Below are 22051 nucleotides of genomic sequence, written 5' to 3' on the forward strand. Positions count from 1 at the left end.
ATGCAGCTAGGAAAAATGGATGCAGGCTGTCTTTACAGAATGAAGGAACGTACTCAAGAGAACATGATACTGAAAGGCTTAAGGGATTGAAGTGGACAAATAACTTGATGTGGGCTCCCAGTACAATTCTGTGGTAAAAAGGGCTCACACAGTTGTTGAAAGTACAAATGGGTGAATCAGGGTTGGGGGCAGGGGATGATTTTGCCTTTGCATAGGACTATGGTGAAAATGATACTGGAATACTATATCTACTTTGAGTGTCATCATTGGAAAAAGATGTTGAAAAATGGGACGGGGTGCAGGAAAGGCTTGCAAAAATTAGGCGGAGTTTAGATAGCGAACAGCATGCACATTCACCTTTTTGCTGGGGGTGCAAATCTTAGACTGGGTTCTGCCATTTTTAAACCAGTTTCTGTGCGGTGATCTTCTGTTATGAGTTTAGACTGGTTTTGTGTGCTGAGCTTCTGTTAAGGGTATGAACTGGTTTCCAATCACTTATACTGGTAAAAGTGTAGTGTCTGTACCTGGCCTTAGATGTCAGTCTGTAGTTTATCCAAAAGAAGATCAATAGGCTGCTTCATTACAGAGAAAAGATGAACGGGTTCTTTAGAATTCAAGGGTTCTTTAGTCAAGCAGAGAAAGGCAAAACGGGGGCTAATGGCTGGAAGTCAAAAACCAGAGAAAGTCACATGAGAAATCAGGGAAAATGTTTAACTTTGAAGCTGCTGAACCTCAGGAGCAAACCACCAAAGGCAAAAGGTAGGCTCTCGCTCATGCATTCTCTCTCCTTCCCACCCCCCTCTCCCCTGAAAATATGCTTTAAGTCAAATACAAGTAAGGAGCTCACCAACAAGGGTAAACAAGTAAAATTCTCTGGCTTCAGATACAAAGGAGCTCAAAATAGTGATTTAATGGGTCCTGCTGACCTTAAGCTCTATGGGCATCTATACATGTGCGCTGGGGTGCAAGGGGTTTGCTTTAATTAGAGTGGCTCTGAGAGCTGCTGTAATTAAAGTGTCTGCAGTATCACGTATTCAGCTTCTCGCGCTTCAAAACGGCTTGTTCGAGCTTCAGTTACAGTACCCCCACCACCATTTTAAAAAGCAGGGGTGCTGAATAAATGTTATGCAGAGGCTGCTGGCACACTAATTAGCACACTCCAGCAGACTCTATTAATTAGCATGCATTGGAACAGAGCTTCATCACGTGTATAGGTGCCCTATGAATTTGAGCAGTCTATACACTTAATTGCTGCGCAGGTTTAATCTGTTTGACACTTGAAGTTACTAAATAAGATCAATTTATCTTACTTACAGGTCTTTATCTGTGAAATTTCACCATAGAGACAGAGTTGAGGGGATCTCAGTAAGGTCTACCACCATGATAGATTGTTCTCTTTAGCATCACTTTATAGGTCTTAATTGATGGGGTGATGTTTTCATGCAGCTGCCTATCTAAAGAGTTGGCTTCTCCTGCAGATACAATTTAGCACTGGCCTTAAAGAACACAAAGGCTCCATAACCAGTAAATCACACAGGCTCTCAAAGTCAATCAGTTTAAGATCATTTACCTTCTCTTTAATGTCTTACACAGAAAAAAACTGCAAGTTGAAATATATTTTTCTCCAAATATATATATTTATATAATATATACTCTTAGTTAACTCCAAGGTATATACATTGTGTAATAAATAAGGCTTATAAAAAGAGAAATTTTCTGAATATAAAATAAAAAAAATCAACAACTTCTACAATTTTGTACAAAACTTTGGATACAGCAGGTTGATGGGAAGGATTTTTCATTCAGTGCTAGAATATCTGGCTACAGTGAAAATGATTACAAGGTAATAAATGTGTTATTAAATACCTTTTTCTTGATTAAAACAAAAAGAAAAGACTTTTCCTTAAAGTTGGGTACTTGAAGTCTCCCCAGACACAAGATTATAACGTATAACTTTTAAATAGAATGCACATTATAAGGCTGTTTATTTCCAAAATATGGAGGATTATTTTTATAACACTCCTGTAATTTTTTTCTTTCTTTTAAGGTAGAAAGTACTGTTGTTGGACTCCTGTGGCTTTGTTCTCATCTACAAGGGAATTTTCCAGCATAGCTATATCTGTTCCACTATAGCTATTCCAGTATATATTCCCATTTGGAACGCTCTTCTGAAATAAAATGATGTTTATTTTAGATAGATAGATAGCTTAGCTGTAGTGGAATATACAGCCTGCTCTAAATCCTCTTCTGTGTCAGAAAATGTCCCTGAGCAGACAAGTCCTTGAAAAGCATCAGGCTGTTAAAGGCTAATTATATAACTTATAAGAGGGATCAGTGAGCTCTTCACTGGGAAGCACCTCCTTACCGTCACTTTTGAGGACATCTGCAGGAGCCCCACTAGTTTTTTGTCAGCAGCAGATTTTTTAAAGGAGGAGCAGAAAAGATTTTGGTCTGATTTTCTGGCCAGTCACAAAATTGAAATGAGTGGGCCATCTACTGTGTCCATCTACTATGTTCTGTGAGAACTGGATTTCTTCCCTTCTGCGCTGCCCTGAATCAGATAATGTACTACTTTTTTCACACAAGGGAAAGAAATTGGTGGAGAAGGGGACATTTCAGCATTAAAATGAGATTTTTTTAAAATAGTTTCTGGGACAATTTGTCAAGGTTGAAGTTCGTCAATTTGCCAAGCATCAGATTGAAAAACGAAAGGTGGAGCAAAAGCAGTTCTACCAGGGAGGTACAACCTGGCTAAATCTTAGCGCCTCATCATCCATTTCTTGATTACAGGAGTAATCAATCTACCAGGCTCCTATAGCTGTAACAGGAGGTAAGCTTTCTAATGTCAAGGTTTAATGTACTGTGGATACCTAGGGTTTTAGTTCAGATTCATGGCAATATGGTCCAAGGGAAGGTCAGAGGAATTCTCTGATCCATTCTATCTAGCTACTCCATGTGCCGGTAACACCTTATCTGCATGCCTTGGCTTCTGCAAAGTTGTTGAAATAGTCTCCAGCAGTAATATGTCATGGAACATGCATGTAGTCACGCATGCATCTCAAAGCTATCTATAAGGTTATAGATGTGCTAGCATCTGGGCTGAAGCCCTCATGTGAATGAATTACTAATGTTTCCATGCTCTACGCTAGTCTAATAGAAAGAAGACGACAGGTCTATCACTGCACCTCTGGTCCTAGCAATCAATTGTGCATCAGCTGCCCTAAATCAACATTAAGTGTTTATAATTCTTTCCTTTTGCTGGATAAAGTTGTGGATTGGTTATGATAGTTTGATGTGAGATGAGTACCAAAGAGGAATTTTAGGCCAAAGGGAGCCCCCATTCCATAGTTACTGCTACCCAGTCTTTTAGATCCCAGCATTAGAGAACATGTGGTATGTTGAATAACAGACTGGGGTAGGATAACCATTACCCATTGCTCTGTTAGTAGAAGATGGCTGGCAGGAGCCCAGGTAGAATGGGTAGTAGTACTGTTATTTTAAGAACTTTTGTTTTTTGTTTGTTTGTTTTTAAATATGTGCAAAGAAAAGGGATGAATTTATACAGATCAGACCTTGGACAACCTGGAAATAGAGTAACCCCTTCTTAAGAATAACATATATCAGCTATAGCATGGAAAGAATCCCAAAGGGGTTAAGGGAAAAGTTCCCATTTAATGGGTCACGGTTTTACCACATATGCTCTGGTTTTTAGTCCATTTGTCCTCTGTCTGGTACCATGAGCACAAGCCTTGGCTCTGGAGTCTGTTCTTCCCAATGGAATTAAGGTGAATCTTAGTCATTTGCTTCACCTGCTTCTAGGAACCTTTAAGGTGAAGGGGAAAAAAATTAATAAGCCAACAGTTGTTGTTCACATGCTCACTTCAAACAGAAGCTGTTTTTCTATAGTGACTGCGTGGGATTCAAAGGATACCAGCTGAAGAGAACCCTGAGCCACCTATTTGCTGCTTTACAGAATCTGTATGTTTTTAGATCATTTGCTTCTGCCATATGGAATATCCAGGCAAGGCAAATGGTGCTGACCCATCTCCTTGGGCCTCTTAGCACAGCCTAAGCATCTATACCGATTTGAATGTGCAGAAGCCGGAGAAAGGAGGAGCTAGTTCAATCAAATTCCTTTGCCAGGAATACCCTGACCTGAGAGCAGCAGAGGAGTTACGGATCCATAAAGCAGAAGCCTACATTTTTTCCCCTTGTATTTGGTTAAATCCATTCCTGCTTTAATACTAGGCAGTAATAAAAGGCAAATCCAGACCCCATAGCTGTGTGATAAGATCATCAGGCACTTATATCTGGAAGACTGTGCCATTGTCCCAATGCATTGCTGTCTCGACTCCAAACACCCTAGACTTGGGCCCTTCTCACACGTTCACTTTCAACCATTGGAAATCGTTGGAATATTATGATTATATTCAAGTGGGCACCTGCTATGGTGGTGTTACATGTTCACTTGCAAAAGTTACACGTCATTGAAATGTAGTGGCTTATTAAAGTTTGTGCATGTTAGGAGATAACCCTCACCTGAAAGGGAACAACTCTGTCATGCCATGGGGCACTTAGCATGTGTTAAACTGCTTGCATGTGCATCTGCTTGTGTTTTAACTGCACTGAGTGGGTGTTCAGTGTACAGCACCATCTTTACACTTCTCTGCAAATACATTTCCTGTTGATTCAGACCAGCCCCCTTCCCATCTCTAGAGTATGCTGTCTGTCATGACAGACAGAGCAGAACTAGTAAAAGTCCATAGATCTAGGCAGTAGATCTAGGTGGATGTGACTGGTCTCAGCGCTAACTTGTCTGGTACTAGCCTGGAAGGCATACTGATCTTTCCTCTGCAGAACTAGATTTGTGGTTAGTGTCAGTTTTGAAGGGAATGTTTCTTTCTGCTATAACTAGCCAGGTGCTTTATGTTTTTCTATGACATCCTTTGAAGCGTGAGGGTGCTATATGGAGAAAGACCCCAGTGCCCCATTGCTCTGGCACAAGCTCCTTTCAGCTGGCCACCTACCTGTGGTGTTTACTTGCAGGTATGAACATCATAGACCCGGATGCATTCCTGGCAGCTCACGTAGCAGCACCAGTGGAAGATGCAGTGGCACTTCTCTTTCCGCTTCTCAGTCCTGGTGTTGTGACCACGTCCACAGCACAGCAAGTCACAGCCATCGATCCCATGAGAAGTGACATTGCATGTTCTGTCCCGTGTCCCAAATGAGCCAGTCTCTGGGTTGGGCTCACAAAAGTTGGGAGAGTTCTCATAGTAAACCAGGTCCCGCTCTGTTGGAGGCTTGAAAAGGGCATACTTGGCACGCAGCGTTTCCACCCAGCCCCGGGACTCCCGGTGTTTCTCCACCACCATCTCTGAGGCACTGTCGTACTTATCCTTCAGGTAGTCACCAATAGCCCGAAAATCTGGCTGTGCCCACCAGCAGGTCTTAACCTCACAGCTTCCTGAGAGGCCATGACACTTGCACTTTAGGTGCATGTGATCCAGGATAGTCTGTCCAGAAAAAGCAGACAATCACACAAACTAACCCTCACTGACCTGGTTTTGTGTTCTCCCTTTTGTGACTGCATGCATTTAGACCTGAGGATGGATATGAGCTTTGCTCTGTGGTGATAGGGGACAAGACAAAAAGCAGTGGCCTCAAACTGCTGCAGAGAAAACTTAGGTTGCCAATTAGGAGGGACCTTTTTACTGTGAGGGTGGTTGAGCATTGAGACAGGCTACCTAGAGAAACTGTGGAATCTCCATTCTTGGAAGTTTTCAAGAACAGGTTGAGCAGACATTTGACTGGGCTGGTCTAGTCAAGGATGATCCTGCCTTGAGCACGGGCTGGACTAGATGATCTTGTGATGCCCCTTCCAGTCCTACTTTCCTATGATCCTATAATATGAGTAAGGTTTGAGAACTGCAGACAGATTTCTAACCTCCCCTCCTCCCCCTTTCCTCCCCTCCCCACCCCGTGCCATCTCACCCCACCCCTGTACACTTAGCCCATCATAGAATTTAGCTGCACCAAGTTGGATCTTGGCCTTGCTAATAAGGGGCAGACAAGGAGGTAGGAGTCTGAGTCCCAGCTCTGCAGCAAGCTTACTGTGTGTCCTTGTGCAAATCATTTTGGGTTGAAACTTTCAAATTGATCCCTGTGTGGGAAGACAGGAGGAACTCCATCTTTGACTCATACTATTAACATTTTTAGTACTAAAAACCTATTTTAGATTTGGCAGAAATAACCCACATGAGCTAACTCTTAATTTTGATAAGTGAAGGGTGAAAGGCAAAAACATTTTCCCATTTTGGAAACACAAGTGCTTAATATGCACTAAAGGTCTGTAACTCCAGTGAGTTTGTCAATTTTATCCCCCTTGCACAGATGGGAAAACTAAGTCACAAAGCAGTTTAAGATTACATGATGAGGCTCCTGCAGTTCCCAGCCTTCCTACACACAGAGCCTGCTTTGCTTCCTGGATCTGCTGTTGGATCAAAAAGGGTTATGGACTTCTGTTTCTAGTTATGAGACTCTGCAATACATTTTCAAGATTGGCTCCAAAACAGTCACCTCAGTGTGGATCAGAAAATCACTGGTTTCTGTTAAAGTTGTGAGGCCTTTGGTTTAGGAAGGTTCTGCCAGTTTCTTGTAAAGGAGAAGATAACAAGTGAAAGCATGAATTAAATTAATCCAAGCGCCTCTCCTTGCAGGCATTTCTGTCTTCTGTGGCTGGATCATTAAAACCTGCACTGGAGCAACATCCTGCATTGTGTAGTAAACAATTTTGAAAACATTTGGGAACAAAGCATAACCAATAGTGGATTTCTGTATTCACTAATGCAGTGGTTCTCAACCAGGAGCCCAGGGTGTGGCCAGATCCTTTGAAGGGTGCACAAGGTGTGAGGAGATAAGCCAGGCTCATGCTTGTCCCTACCTGAATGATCCCCCACCTGCTGTTGCCCAGCCAGTACTGTAACATATAATATTTGTTTTTGAAATGAGGTGCCACTCAAGTCACAAACATTATGGAGGTGCCTCAGGTCCAAAAAGGTTAAGAACCACTGCACTACCTTTTTGGACGCAACTCCTTGCTTGCAAGAGATTTCACAAACTCAGTTTCAACAAGTTCTGTGTCCTTGAGTCTAAGTCTGATGATTTGAAATGAGGGAGGGCTCTGGTGACTACAGCTTGAGGATAGGTTGAAACTGAGTTTGTGAAATCTCTTGCAAGCAAGGAGTTGTGTGCTCCAGCTAGCACAGAGAGGAGTCATGCGGACTTCTCTCTACCACTTCCAGCCTTGCCACCTGCAGCGCTACAAGCCTGGCCTGCTGGCTGGTCATTCCCAACTGGGAAATGCTGGGGATGCAAATCATTGTGCTCTTCAAGTTATTTTTCCCTTGCTGACTCAGGAGTTAATAATCCCTTGGTCATTACATGGGGATATGGCTGACACTGTCTTGCAAGGAGAGTCACCCAGTCTCTCTTAACTGACGGAAGAGAATAGGGTTAGCATAGCCAGTTGTGCCAAACATATTACTCTGCTTCTTTGTCTCAATCTGGATGTGCCTGAATAGAGAGCAGCAGTGGGTCCATGTTCAGGGATGCTTATTGCTAATCCGGGGCTGCATGCAGAGCTCTCCAGTGCCCATTAATGAGCCAGGCCCTGATCCAACCCCCAGGAAGGCAGTGTTCCCATTCTCTGAAATGTTGTAGCAGCTGGATCAGGCCATCAGGTGTACAAAGAACTACAGTCTGCTCTGGTTTGTCACGTGGGAGCTGGGGGAAAGGCACTCACCGTTCTGCCCGCTTCATTGTTGTGTCTGTTCATGGCAGATCGGGCATCTGGACGGTTCTCTCGGGCATCTGCAAACTCCCGGGAGACCAGCACGCCGAAGTCAGCATCTTCACTGCAACCACCCCATTTCCAGCCCTCACCCGGAGGTCCCTTGTGGTGCGAGTCACACCCGCAGATGGTGGAGGTGCCCTCAGCACAGGAGCGGGTGACAGCAAAAGCCACACCAGCTGAAGCAATGGCATGGACAAAGGCAGATTCTCGTGTGGCTGGGAACAGGAAAGAGCCCACAGGATTATCTGGTAGGACAATATACAGCCATTTCCCTGCCCCAGACCCAATCCCAAAGCCTGTGGATCCTGTTAGAAAGGGGGTTGTGTTTTTCACCTGTAATGGAAAATTAAATCCTGTTCCCACTCCCCTACTTCCCCCCAGATTAGCATGGCTTGGTGCTAGGGAACAGACTGGTGCTTTGGATATATGCAGAGGGAAATATCAGTGGGTGAGACAACCCCACGAAGACTCCAGGTCTGGAGTTCACACTTCCCAGTTGAAGTTCACATATTTGAAAAGTTCAGAAGAAAGTCACAAGAACAATTGTGATCCAGAAATCCGCTGTCCACGGGAAAAAGAAAAGAGCTCAGTCTGTTCAGCTTCTCTTGGATCCATTTAAGCGGTGACTTGATCAGAGTTTGTAGGGTCCTAGACAGGGAACTGATTTCTGACAACAGGGGCTCTTTAATCCCTCAGATGGAGGCAGAACAAAATCTAACATCTGAAACCAAAGTCTAAGCAAAACCAGACTAGGAATCAGCCCCACATTTTTAGCAATAATGGCTGTTGGTCATTAGAAAACATGTGACTTAGGAATTCTCTGTCCTTCAGAGTCTTTAAATCAAGCCTAGATGCCTTGCAGAAAGACTGGATTTCATCCAGAAATTATATAAACCCAGCATCACAGTCCAAACGCTAAGATTCTGTGTTACATTGGAGGCTCAAATGGAGAGTTGTTGGGCTCATGGGCACTTGGTTTGTTTTAAGAAGTGGTCTTTCATATTTAAGTCTTGGACATCTCATTGATAAAGTGGGATCCTGAAGTAAAGGAGCTGATGAGAAAATATCTTCCCTGAAACAGAATACAAGTAGGTACTTGGAGAAAGTGCATGTTCTAGGTAGAAGGCCAAGGAGAAGCAATCTTCTGGGCTCTGAAAAGGCTTTAAGGTAAAACTCCCACTGCTTTGCTTCCATGAATGCTTCCAGATACTAAGGGAATGCAAAAGGTTTATGCAAAAGCCAGAGAACAAACTAAACCTAGTGCAATGATGTTTAAACTGCTGAATACCTGTGGTGAAATGCTAATGAGACATCTCTGAATCTGAATCAAGCCAAGTGAGATCAGTGAGGAGGGGCAGAGGGGTTGTCTTGCTACTGCTGTGTGATGATGACATCCAAGGGCAAGACTACTGGCTCTCTTGCTCCCTAGAAAACTTGAGATGTCAGTGCTCTGTAGTGCTAGAGAATGGAGATGACAGTGTCACTTGGAGGGAACAGTGTGGGGACAAGAAGTTCAGCTATGGCCTTGGGCAAGTCACCTTCACTGTCTCATCTCCCCTCCATGGTTCAGAAATACACATGGAATTCCTGTGTAACCCCAGACAGAGTCTCTCTTAGCTACAAGGCTCTCACAATGTTGTTAAGCTAGTCACATCCATGAAACAAAACTCAACAACTGCACAGGAGGCTTCAGCTTCCAGAGGTCAGCCAGTTCCTGTTTGTTGCTAAGGTAAAGCTTGTTGTTTCACAAAAAGGACTAATTTTTCCTCACCCAGCACGAGGCTGACCTAAGTCTTAAAAAATGTTTCTGCACAGTCAAGGGGAGATTATGCCAAGGGATTTCTGGGATGCCACTGTGGGTAAGAATGTAATGCTATCTCCATGCACTTTATACTACTAAATGTCACCCCCTATTTCCTACTCCAATTCTCAAGGTAATCCGGTTCCTCCTGTATAATATACTCATCCTCCCATGTACCGCTGTATTAGATGCTTTGTTGAAGTCCATATAGACTAGCAATCCACCTCATTTCTCTTGTCTAGAAAATCAGTTTATTTTATCAAAGTGAGAGATCAGGTTAGTCTGGAATGCTCTATTCTTTATCTCACGATTCATGAGGTCATGGACTTCATGTTGTATATCATACCTGTTCCCCTTCAGTCCATGTCTTCAAGTATTTTTTCCTTTGTTCTAAAGCCTTGCCTAGCATTGAGGGCAGACTGAGCCACAATCACTTTTGACCCTTCTTAAATGTAGGCACTACCTTTACTCTTCTCCAATCGTATGGTGCCATATCTAACTTGAGGAATTTATCAAAAATTGCTCCTTTTAAACCTGCTCTTTCATGTGCCAGCTCATTCAGACCTCCGAAACAGATTATCTGGTCTCCCAGACTTGAGTGCATTGAGCAATTTTAGGTTTTGCTTCCACCTCAGATGTACTAACTTCCATATATATGCCTGGATTCCCATTAGTCATTTGACTTCCTCCCTTTTGCCCACCTCCTACATCCTCCTCACTGAGGTATTTCTTTAGTGTCTGGGCAACACTTGTATTATCTTCTGCCTACACCAAGAAGATTTCTGGAGCTAAAGTAGTGGCTTGCGTCCTGGCCTTCTGATGTCCGCAGCTACCATTCACTGTAGATATTAGGGCCACTGAAGCTGGCATAGTGCTGTCTTGGCTCAAACATGTGGAGATAAAAAGGAGTAAATGTATATGAGAGCAAAACCTTGAATGAAACAGAGACGGATTACTCCACAACTAAGAAAGAGCTGCTGGTAGTGGCGACCTTCTCCAGATGCCATCATTTCCTGGGTAGATCATTCATTCAGAAGGTTCCATAATTTCTATGAATCCATAAGGATTCATGGAAATTAGCTAGCTAGTAGCCCAGTACTGGCCCAGTAGCTTTGAACAGCTGATTCAGCTACACTACTGGATTAGATACCAGAGAGGCAGAACACTAAGCTGATGCCCTGAACAGGAACCCAAGCCTGGACAACATCAACCAGGAGACCAGAAATAGAAAAATACCAGCTTAACAAAAGCCTTTACCCCAGAAGACAGGGTCATCAGTGATGGAGGAGAAGCCCCACTTCAGGACAGAAGGAGCCAAAAGTTTGAAAGAGACACAAACCACAGACCCAGTGGTTTCCTGTCTGAGGCACTGGAAGGCAGGAGGGATTTCTAGATCTTCTGGAACAGGTCCCGGCAGACCTAGGCACCTCTCAACAGAAAATCCACATCTGAATTCCACCAGGAGCAAGCATACTTGAAAGCTCTGGTGTATATGGGTCAATGCACTTAACCAGTGATCCTGAGGGTCAGTTCCTGACACCCAGAAGTCATCACGTGGCAGGGGCACTGGCATTAGAGAAGCTTGCCAAAAGCGTTCAGTCTTGGATACTGTTGGCCTGGTTGGTGCAGGCGTGTCAAGGACCAGGTCATTCTACATCGGCACACTGCAGTTACCCTCTCTTGAATGATGTTCTAGAAGTTCTTCTTCAGGTAGGCAGGGATTCATCCACTCCCTGATCATAAAACACTAGATGGTTGCTAATGCGCAAAAGAAGCTTGTCTATCAGTACAGTATTCCTCCTCTCCTGCGGAGGTCTCAGAAGTTCAGCTTTTTAGTCCTGCATATTCCAAGAGATGTGTGACATCCTGGAGGTAAATAAGACCGACACTACACCTTATCACCGACAGTCAGACAGCCTGGAGAAACATCCCAATTGTACACTGTCAACTGAATTGGCATCTCTAACAGACATCAGCAAAACTGGGATAGCTTACTTCCCTGTCCTGATAACTGACAGGACTAGTGTGTGATGTCCCAAGGTACACACCACATGTGATGTTTGGGCATGAGCTTACCCTCCCTGGTAAAATTGCCGAATAGGTCAGAAATGAGAGAAGTGTTTGTTGATCCCTTAGCAGAGGGATACTTAGCACAGATGGAAGTATGGGCAGATCTAGGATTATCAAGAAGGGGGTGCACATGGTGAAGTACTAAGGGTCTAGGGCTATATTATTCAGTTTAAGATCAAAGCAAAAACAAATATGCACATTCCAATAAAGATATTAACTTGCTATGTCATATCATGCATAAAAACCACAACTAGGCAAAAATTATCAAAATACATTGTTTCATTAGTCCTGTAGTCATTAGAATTCAATGTGCATCTCTTTTAGATTCATCAAACAAAATATAGCCTTCTTGAACACCTTGACAGTGCAGCCAATGCCTCACAGAAAGTTATTTCTACACCTGAGTTAATGTTTTTAACTAGAATTAAAAAAAATAGTCTGCAGAGCTGTGAAATAGGAGCTGCTAACAAATAGAAGAAATGCATGAGAAAGGATGGCTTGATTAGTGGACCATCAACAATAAAAAGGAGAGAGGGTCATTAACACCTGCAGAATTAAGAGTTTAGAAGGAATCAGGTAAGTTGCAATGAGCCATGAAGTCAAATGACTCTCTTGCTGCTGTCTGAACAGAGATGCTGTTGCCAATGCCAGGCAATTGGATTTAAACTTTGGATGGACCGGGAATCAAAAGGTGGAGGGGGGAGGGGCAAGGAAGGGGTGCAGCTGTACCAATGCATCCCTCCTGGATCCAGCCCTGGCTGGAAGGAATCGTCAGTACAATCAGCAAAGTAAGAAAACATTGATCACCCAGAGACAGAAGGGACACTACCATTTATGGGAGTTTGCCCAGAAGTGCTTGCAGCATGATGGGTATGGGCCAGGAATCACAGAAAAAGGAGATGTCGGGATGCTAAGCTGCAAGAGAAGCACAAGGGTCCAGGCAAGGGTGATCAGCAGAGCTGGCAGAGATACTCTGTGAACTCTCCTTTTTCTGGGTGGGAACACCTCAACAGGATACACATCTGGTTTATACAGGTATTTAAGTATAATACCTGCCTCCCACTGAACTCATACCAACCTTAACCCTGTTCCTCCAGAGCTGGCAATGGTCCAGTGCATTCGCTGCGTTAGGTGCTACAGTACTTAATGGTGGAGGGCTTTGGTGACAGTGCTTGGCAGAGCTGTGATTACAATGAGACGTGGAGGTCTAACCTCTATCCTCTGGCCCCTGACCTCATACTCAAAGGAAAACAGTGCATGTGTGCCGGGAGAGGCCTGACAGCTCTCATCATGGTTGTGAGGTCCATAGGCTATTGCAGTGCATGGAAATCTGCCTGCCATGGGACCACCAGGAGTGGGTTGGATGGGTAAGTGAAAGCACAGGCTAGATGTATGTGAGGGTGCTGTTTCCATGTAATAGGTCAAGTGGTTGAGTGTAGAGTACGTGGGAGTGGTCCATCTGTGCTGGATAGCAAATAGACAAGGGCGCACTGGATTATTGCTCAAAGAGGGCGGAGTTAAGTTGATGTTGGTGTGTACCTTTACTTCCCCCCCAATTTTTCCAAGGTTTTGTTTTTTTTTAAGTTGCAAAGCTCAGTCTCTGAGGACCGAGCACTGGATTTGCATGTCAAACTCCTCAGTTCTATCCTCAACTCCGCAGCTGTCTACTGACCTCAGGGACACTCAGGGAAATGGAGTCACCAACTTATGCCCTACTCTTCCCCACTATGAAGTGAGGATGATGGTGTCTCAGTTCGCAGTGTGGCTGTGAGAGTTGAAGAGTACTGTAGCATGCTGTAGAGCATGCTGAATGCACAGAAAAAGAAACCCAGCTTTTAAGTGACCTGAGTATCTGTCCCCGTGGATGAATGGGCTCTAACCAGAGTACTGTTATGGCAAGAGTTGCCAGATAGCACAATTGCACAGAGTTTTATTTTCAGTTTTCTTTTCTGTAGACAAGAGAGTCTGTAGTCTCTGAGGAAGTGCTGTTTTGTTGTGTGTTGGTTATATCAGTGGTGGCCAGCTTTTTGACTGGTGTGCCACATATTAGCCATGAATCCTACCTGCATGCCACCCCAATCCCTTTCCCACAGCCCAGTTGACTGCTTTGCTTTCTTCTCCTTGCCTTGTGCTCCCTGTCCAATCTGCTGCTCGGCTTTCTGCTCCCTGCCCTATTTGCCAGTGTGCTGCCTGTCTCTTCCCTGTCTGCTGCAAGCCACATGCAGAGCCTGCTCATGCCACTTGAGGCACATGTGCTGTAGACTGGCAATTCCTGGGTTATGCAGCCATCCTTTTAGGGAGAAGCTGTGTTCTCCACTTTATGCTCCAAATGTGGGGACAGTCTGTGGGACTGAGCATTGATTGGTAGCCTGAGCTTTCTACCAAAGGGGATGGCCTGTATGCTGCATGCCTGCCTTTTTCCTAGGTCTGCCATTTTGTGTTGGTGTGAACAGAAAACCCATGTTGGAGGAGCACCAAGCTCCCAGCCTGCGTTCTGTGTACACGAGCTAGAAGAAGTTCTGGCTACAGCCATGTTTAATCAGGGTTATTTCTGTCTACCTTAGCAGCTGTTTTGCCAGGAGCTGTGCTCAAGGGCTATCAGCTGAGATTTGGTAGCCACAGGTTGGTGGGGAAGACAACAGAGGTTCCCAGGGCGGGAGAAGGGCCTGGAAATACAAACGAAAAGACTTGAAAACCTCCACTAGGCCTGCACAAGGAGTTGGGAGAATTTCCCAGCAATGAAATGAGCGAGCAAAGTTCCCAGAACCAGGGGAGGGGCCAGGGAGGGAGGATTAGAGAGATCTTGACAGTGCACCACTGCGACTGTCTCCCAGCCAGGCCCGTTACCTGCTGGGACGCTCAATTTGCCATTGTTCCCTCAGTGTCACACTATATTACCAGCATAATGTGGAATGTTTCCGCCGGCCAGCGTACCCACGGCACAGAGAGCTGGCATTCCCCAAGAGCACCTCGTAGCAACGGGGCAGTGTTCCCCTGTCCTGCCGTCACCCTCCAATCCCGCCAGCCGGGCTGGGAAATCCCTATTGATGGCTCTCCCCCAGCCCCCACCCGGATCAGAATGGCTAAAGGGCGTGTGAATGGTGCAGCAATTTGAAACGACTGCAGCGCTGGGACGGTATCACTCCCCCTGCCTCACAGTAGGGGAGGAAGCTTAGCTCTTTCTCATCAGTATAAGCTTATTTTGCTCTCTCCCTCTCTCTCTTCCCTCCCCCTCCCCTTAAGTCTCTGGAGTTTATATTAAGGCTGCCCCCTGATCCCACACACCTCTGTTTAGATGCAAATGACCACAAGCATCATGGCTGAGAAAAGCCACGGGTTATCTCGGTGCTGTCTGCCTTTTCACAGCTCGTGCCACAGACTCTGCGCCCTTCTGCCTAGCCCAGCAAGGGCCTATGGCCAGCCCACTTCCAGCTCTCTTCCACCGTACAGTCTGAACCCACTGTCATCTTGCTAACAGGAGCTGGGCACCTCCTATAGGTGCCTCAGGCTGCAGCTGCCTTGAGGTAACTGGACCCCCTGGGCTAAAGGAAGTGTGTGTGTGCATGAATATGTGGGTGTATGAGTGTGGATGCCCCAGAAGGACAAAGAGTGAAAAATCCAGCTGTTCTGTAAGGGGCAGGGAGGGGAGCGAAGCTGATTTTCCAGAGAGCTTAGCATGTTGGGAACAGGTTGGTGGCTGAGCACTATTGAGTCTGGCCCGCAGCATGTAAAATCCCAGAGGTGAGGGGGCCAGGGCCACTGGGAGAGGTTGTCCTCCAATCTGGTTGCTGCTGGTTCTCTTCACCTTGCTCTGGTTCCTTTCATAAGTACCCCTAACGCCTCTACAGCTTCCTCTCAGAAGCACTAACTCTTCTTAGCTCACAGGTGCAGACACCCAGGTGCTGGGCAGAGAAGGGCCCCCAGCCCAAGGTTGTGCAGCAAGTCAGTGGAAGACTTAGGAAGGGGAGTGACTCCCAGCCCCATGCTCCCATACCGTGTCTTCTCAGAAGCAAGACTTTGGTGGCATCTGGTCCTTGTTCCTTGTGAATAGGGGCTCGCTATAGCCCTAGCACTACAAGAGTCCCAAGCAGAGAAGTGAGATTAAATAAAAATATCAGAGGGGTCTATACTCTGCTGCATTTGGACAGGGACTTGCAGGATGCTGCCCACAGCACCTGAGCACAGCTAGGGACAAGTGCTGCACTGGAGGGCTGGGGAGCCCCATCAAAAGCAAGGGACCAAAGTGATACTGCGGCCTTCAGTTTCTTGGCCAGGTGGAGGAGACTGGAGCTGCCTCAGGAACATTTAATGTGCTTCTCTACTCTGCCAAGTCCTAGCTAAAAGAGAGGCGCACACCCAATGGCAGGGAGGGGCCATCACCAGGGAGGATTATACTGCAGTTGCTCGGGGCTGCAGGGGGGTAGTCAGGAAGGCCAAGGCAGAGATGGAACTGGGACTAGCTTCCCGGATCAAGGACAAGAAGAAATCCTTTTTTAAATACACAGGGGACAAAAAGAACGTACCAGGTAACATGGAGCCCCTGCAGGACACGCTAGGAAATTTGGTCATTACACCATATGACAAAGCCAACATACTTAATTATTTCTTTACCTCCATTTTCCTGAGCAGAGACCAGAACAGCCACACCCCTCTGGGCCCCCCTCTGGGCCCCCCTTAGGCCCCAGGGGAGATGCACCTAGGCCAAGGGTCAGGGAGATCTAGTCAGGGAACTTCTGGAAGGACTGGATGTATGCATATCAGCTGGTCCGGATGATCTGCACCCCAGAGTACTGAGGGAATTGGCTGAGGTCATTGCGGGACCTCTGGCACGGCTTTACGAGCACTCGTGGTGCTCTGGTGTGGTGCCAGAGGACTGGAAGAGGCCCAATGTGGTTCCCATCTTAAAAAAGGGGAGGAAGGAGGACCCAGGGAACTATAGGCCAGTTAGTCTTACCTCAACCCTGGGCAAGCTTTTTGAGAAAATTATTCTGGCACATGTCCACGAGGGGCCAGCAGGGGAGATTATGCTTAGGGGCAACCAACATGCATTCATTAGAGGCAGGTCCTGTCAGACCAACCTGGTGGCCTTCTACAACCAGGTCACCAAATCCTTAGATGCAGGGGTAGCAGTGGACATAGTCTTTCTGGACTTTAGGAAGGCCTTCGACACTGTCTCTCACCCCGTTCTCATTAAGAAACTGGGAGACAGTGGTGTTGACACCCACACAGTCAAATGGGTCGCCAACTGACTGGAGAGCTGCACCCAGAGAGTGGTGGTGGATGGGTCATTTTCGACCTGGAGGGATGTGGGCAGTGGGGTCCCCCAGGGCTTGGTCCTCGGGCCCGCACTGTTCAACATCTTCATCAGTGACTTGGACGAGGGGGTAGAAAGCACCCTGTTCAAATTTGCTGATGACGCCAAGATGTGGGGGGATGTGGGCATGCTAGAAGGGAGGAATAGGCTGAAATTGGACCTAGACAGGTTACAGGGGTGGGCGGATGAGAACAGGATAGGATTCAACACTGACAAGTGCAAGGTGCTGCACCTGGGGAGGAGCAATCAGCACCAGACCTACAGGCTGGGGAACTCCCTTCTCATCAGTGCAGAGGCAGAAAAGGATCTTGGAGTCATCACTTATGCCAAGATGAACATGGGCCGGCAGTGTTGGGGTCAGGAAGGCCAACCGCACCTTGTCATGCATCCACAGATGCATCTCAAGCAGGTCCAAGGAGGTGATCCTCCCCCTCTATGCAGCACTGGTCAGGCCACAGCTGGAGTACTGCATCTAGTTCTGGGCACCACACTTCAGGAGGGATGTGGACAGCATGGAGAGGGTCCAGAGGAGAGCCACTCGCATGATCGGGGGCAGCAGGGCAGGCCCTACGGGGAGAGGCTACGGGACCTGAACTTGTTCAGCCTCCACAAGAGAAGGCTGAGGGGGGATCTAGTAGCCTGTTACAAACTAGTCAGAGGGGATCAGCAGGCATTGGGGAAGTCCCTGTTTCCCCGAGCACTACCAGGAGTGACAAGAAATAATGGTCACAAGCTGGCAAAGGGTAAATTTAGGCCAGACATCAGGAGGCGCTACTTCACAGTCAGGGCGGCTAGGATCTGGAACCAACTTCCAAGAGAAGTGGTGCTGGCTCCTACCCTGGGGGTCTTTAAGAGGAGGCTGGATGAACACCTTGCTGGGGTTGTTTGACCCCAGTACTCTTTCCTGCCCTGGCAGGGGATTGGACTCGATTATCTGCTCAGGTCCCTTCCGACCCTACTAACTATGAAACTACGAAGTCCCTGGGACACATGGTGTGCAGGGAGTGGCACCTCAGGACGAAACAAGGCTGAAGCCACTGCTGCTGGTTCCTGCCAGGCTTCAGTTTCCCCTGGCTGTCACTTGATGGGTTGAATGTTCCTAAGCCCCAGAGAAAGAAGTGAGGTTTGGGGGCAGGGTGGCACAGGCCTTCTCCATCTCTCTTCCCTCCCCACCAAAGTAGGTTTCACAGAGATGCTTGATACTTCCCGAGGACTCAGTCTGGTGCTGTCTGCCCAAGCTAAGCCTCTCCCCTTTGGACACAAGGTCCAGTCTTGAAGGATGCTGCAGCATGTCTGCTTGGAGAGTGAGCTTTCCCATGTGCACTCTGACCCCTTGGCAGGAGACAGCCCTCCACAGGGCCTCTGGCTCCCACCCTTGGAGATGGGGTGTTCTGATCTCAGTAGCTCTCTCTTATCAAGGAAAACTCCCTCAGAGAGTAACAGCAGCAGCAGACTTATCTTCTGGACACTGTTTTTGTAAGCATCTGAAATAGGAACTGGCACGTTCCTCTACCTTAAGTCCAAACACCTTGAAGGGCAGAGCTTAGGCCTTATCCCTTTATTCAGCATTTGTCACAGGTCCACTGACATAGCTCTGGCTTTTGTGGATCTCCTTTCCCCAGGCATTGTCTAGGGGGCCTGAGGACCTAACACAGGGTGGCTGATTCCATTGGGTAGCAGGGAACTTCTATGTGCTTGCTTTTCCCTTGGTTTTACCTTGCCACACCATCACACACTTTGGGTCAAGGCCCGGTGCCTGGAGTGGACCTTGGTTGGATCCTCTAGACCCCCCTAAGAGACAAATATCACCCCTCTTCCCCCCAACCCCAACAACTTCCTGTTCGTTGACCCAGGCCCTGACTCCCTTACCTTTATCCAGAACTGGCCCAAAGATGGCCAAGCTGTCATCAATGGTGGTGCAGTTCCAGCGCCGGCCCCGGAACTGGTGCTGACATTCCTGGATGCCCAGCTTCACCCCCTCAGCCACGCTGGGCATGATCTCGATGTAGTTCCGGCAGAAGCGGAGCTGCTTGGGGACCAGGCCTGGGATGGAGCCGCACAGGATCGGCTGGGATCCCAGCGAGGTGTACTGCTGGCCTAAAGCAAGGGACCTGGGAGGGAAAACAGACAACAGGTAGGGGCATTTGTGAGACTGTGCCACAATGGGAGAAATTTAGCTGGAGTTGCCCTCCCTGGCCCAGGTCCTTCCACTCTCCATGTCTTTACTGAGGATCCTTCTCCCTAGCCAGGGATGAGATAATCATGCAGGGTGACTTCCATAGTTAATGCCACTGGTTTGCAAAGTGCTTGGAGACTCTGAAACAAAAGGAGCTGTAGCAGCACAGATGTTAAATTCAGCAGCAGAGCCCAGCTAGAGGGCACAGAGAGGAGAGACCTGGCACTCTGCCAGGGAAATCAGCAGTGGCAATGGGATCTAGTAGGGAAAGCACTCAGGAACCCTGTGTTCTACCACTCAGCTCTGCCACTGACACACCATGTGACCTGGGGGCGGGGGTAATATCCTTCTTTTTCTACTTTGAACATAAATTTCAGCATAGGGACCTGTCCTCACTGAGTGCCTATACAAAGCCCAGCACAGTGAGGTTTCAGTCATAGCTGAGGGGTCTGGTTGCCAACACCATGTTGCCAGCAATGGCAATGCAATCAGCAACAGAGGGAGCAGTAGAACTCGGGAGTCCTGCTTCCAAGCCCTAATTGGCCAAATAGATTGTAGTCATTTAGGCATGGCATGAAAGTAAGATGTCATGATGCATTGTCCCCAGAGGAACCAGGAGCAGCCAGAGGACCTCTTCCCTTTATGAGAACTCCCAGAGGAGCAGCCTTCTCCTTTCACAGGCTCTGTGTGTTGAGATTGGAGGTCCTGGGGGAGCCTGGCTGGGGAGTACTTCTAGGAGAATGGCACCAGGTGAAGAAGGAGCTCCTGGCAAGAATCAAGATCTGGCTAGGCAGGGGTGGCACCTTCCTGTTGAGACCATGTGTAGGAATCACTTCACTCATGACAGCAAAACCACCATTCCAGGGCAGGGTCACAACTAGTGACCCTGCTATACATCAAATGTGCACTGTCCAGTCTCTACTGGGTGACACCTGCTGATAGACTTAGCAGGGAAATGTCCTGGCCAGAACAGGGCCTTTCCAGTCTGAGCCCTGGGTTTCTCCATATGGGTGAGTGTAGTGCTGAGAGATGAGTGTGCCTTCTTCCACAGGGAAGAGGGCAGCAGCACAGTGCATTCTACATATTCCCTGTGTGCCCAGCTCCTGCCCTTCCATCACCTTCCTGTTGCAGGAAAGAGACCTCGAGGAAGCAGGTGGTGATGGAGCCAGTGGGAGCTTTGAGCAATGCAAGCTTTCAGGGCCTGGGCAGGGTGCACAGCTTCAGGGTATTCTTGCCCAAGCCCTGAAAGCACCATTTGGACAAGCGCCTAGCTCTGGTACCAACACATCTGTCCCTTAACCTTGGGAACCACAGCCTATGTGACATGTCCTGACACATCTGGCTCATGCCACTCCAAACTCTCTGGCCTGACAGCCAGTACGGAGGGTCTAATAGTGCTGGTCAGGTCATAGATTCATAGATTCATAGATGCTAGGGTCGGAAGGGACCTCAATAGATCATCGAGTCCGACCCCCTGCATAAGCAGGAAAGAGTGCTGGGCCTACATTACCCCAGCTAGATACACATCCAACCTTCTCTTGAATACCCCCAGGGTAGGGGAGAGCACCACCTCCCTTGGGAGCCCGTTCCAGAGCTTGGCCACTCGAACTGTGAAGAAGTTCCTCCTAATATCTAATCTAAATCTGCTCTCCTCCAGCTTGTGGCCATTATTTCTTGTAACCCCCGGGGGCGCCTTGGTGAATAAATACTCACCAATTCCCTTCTGTGCCCCCCTGACGAACTTATAGGCAGCCACCAGGTCGCCTCTCAACCTTCTCTTGCGGAGGCTGAAAAGGTCCAGTTTCTCTAATCTCTCCTCATAGGCTTGGCCTGCAGGCCCTTAACCATACGAGTGGCCCTTCTCTGGACCCTCTCCAGGTTATCCGCATCTTTCTTGAAGTGCGGCGCCCAGAATTGCACGCAGTACTCCAGCTGCGGTCTGACCAGCGCCCGATAGAGGGGAAGTATCACCTCCTTGGACTTATTTGTCATGCATCTGCTGATGCACGATAAAGTGCCATTGGCTTTTCTGATGGTTTCATCACACTGCCGACTCATGTTCATCTTGGAGTCTACTAGGACTCCAAGATCCCTTTCCACTTCCGTGCCACCCAGCAGGTCATTTCCTAGGCTGTAGGTGTGCTGGACATTTTTCCTCCCTAGATGCAGCACTTTGCATTTCTCCTTGTTGAACTGCATTCTGTTGTTTTCTGCCCACTTGTCTAACCTGTCCAGGTCTGCATGCAGCTGTTCCCTGCCCTCCGGCGTGTCCACTTCGCCCCATAGCTTAGTGTCATCTGCAAACTTGGACAGAGTACATTTCACCCCCTCGTCCAAGTCGCTGATGAAGACATTAAAGAGTATCGGTCCAAGCACCGAGCCCTGCGGGACCCCACTGCCCACACTCTTCCAGGTCGAAACCGACCCATCCACCACAACTCTCTGGGTGCGACCCTCCAGCCAATTCTCCACCCACCGGACTGTGTCAGTTGAGCACTCTCACCAAAAAATCCTGTCCCATTGTAATGCCATGCTGCTTTTTGGAAATCCCAGCACTGACACCAGCATGAAGAAAAAATGAGCTCACTTTCTAATTTTGCTGCTTTAATACATGTGCATCCAGAACCCAAGGCCCCTTCCTAGACACAGCTGGCACCCAGATATGGCATAATGTTCTCAGGAAATCCAGCTATTTTTATTCTGTACTTTGATATTTTTCTAACTACTTCCTTGTTTTGCATGAGTTGATATGGCTGGGCCATGCAATTCCAGTGCTGGACTACAGGGGTAGGAAGCTAAGTGGAAGGACCTTTTCATGCTGCTTCTTGTGCTCTG

General features: G+C 47.4%; 1 protein-coding gene across 2 annotated transcripts in view; it reads right to left on the reverse strand.

Annotated features, from left to right (window-relative positions):
• Positions 1–813: 813 nt before the first annotated feature.
• Positions 814–22051, reverse strand: part of WNT3 (Wnt family member 3) — a 70826-nt gene continuing 49588 nt past the window's right edge. For both annotated transcript variants that reach the window (XM_090044746.1, XM_090044747.1), the window contains exons 2-5: positions 18910–19151; positions 7805–8070; positions 5028–5516; positions 814–3823 (exon numbers count right to left, since the gene is read on the reverse strand). In XM_090044746.1, coding sequence (XP_089900872.1) covers positions 5037–5516; positions 7805–8070; positions 18910–19151 — 988 coding nt within the window. In that variant the 3' untranslated portion in view covers positions 814–3823; positions 5028–5036. The remainder of the gene's footprint in view (positions 3824–5027; positions 5517–7804; positions 8071–18909; positions 19152–22051) is intronic.

This window comes from Crocodylus siamensis, chromosome 4, assembly GCF_052110815.1.
Source record: "Crocodylus siamensis isolate JL-2025a chromosome 4, ASM5211081v1, whole genome shotgun sequence".
NCBI classification, from domain to species: domain Eukaryota; kingdom Metazoa; phylum Chordata; order Crocodylia; family Crocodylidae; genus Crocodylus; species Crocodylus siamensis.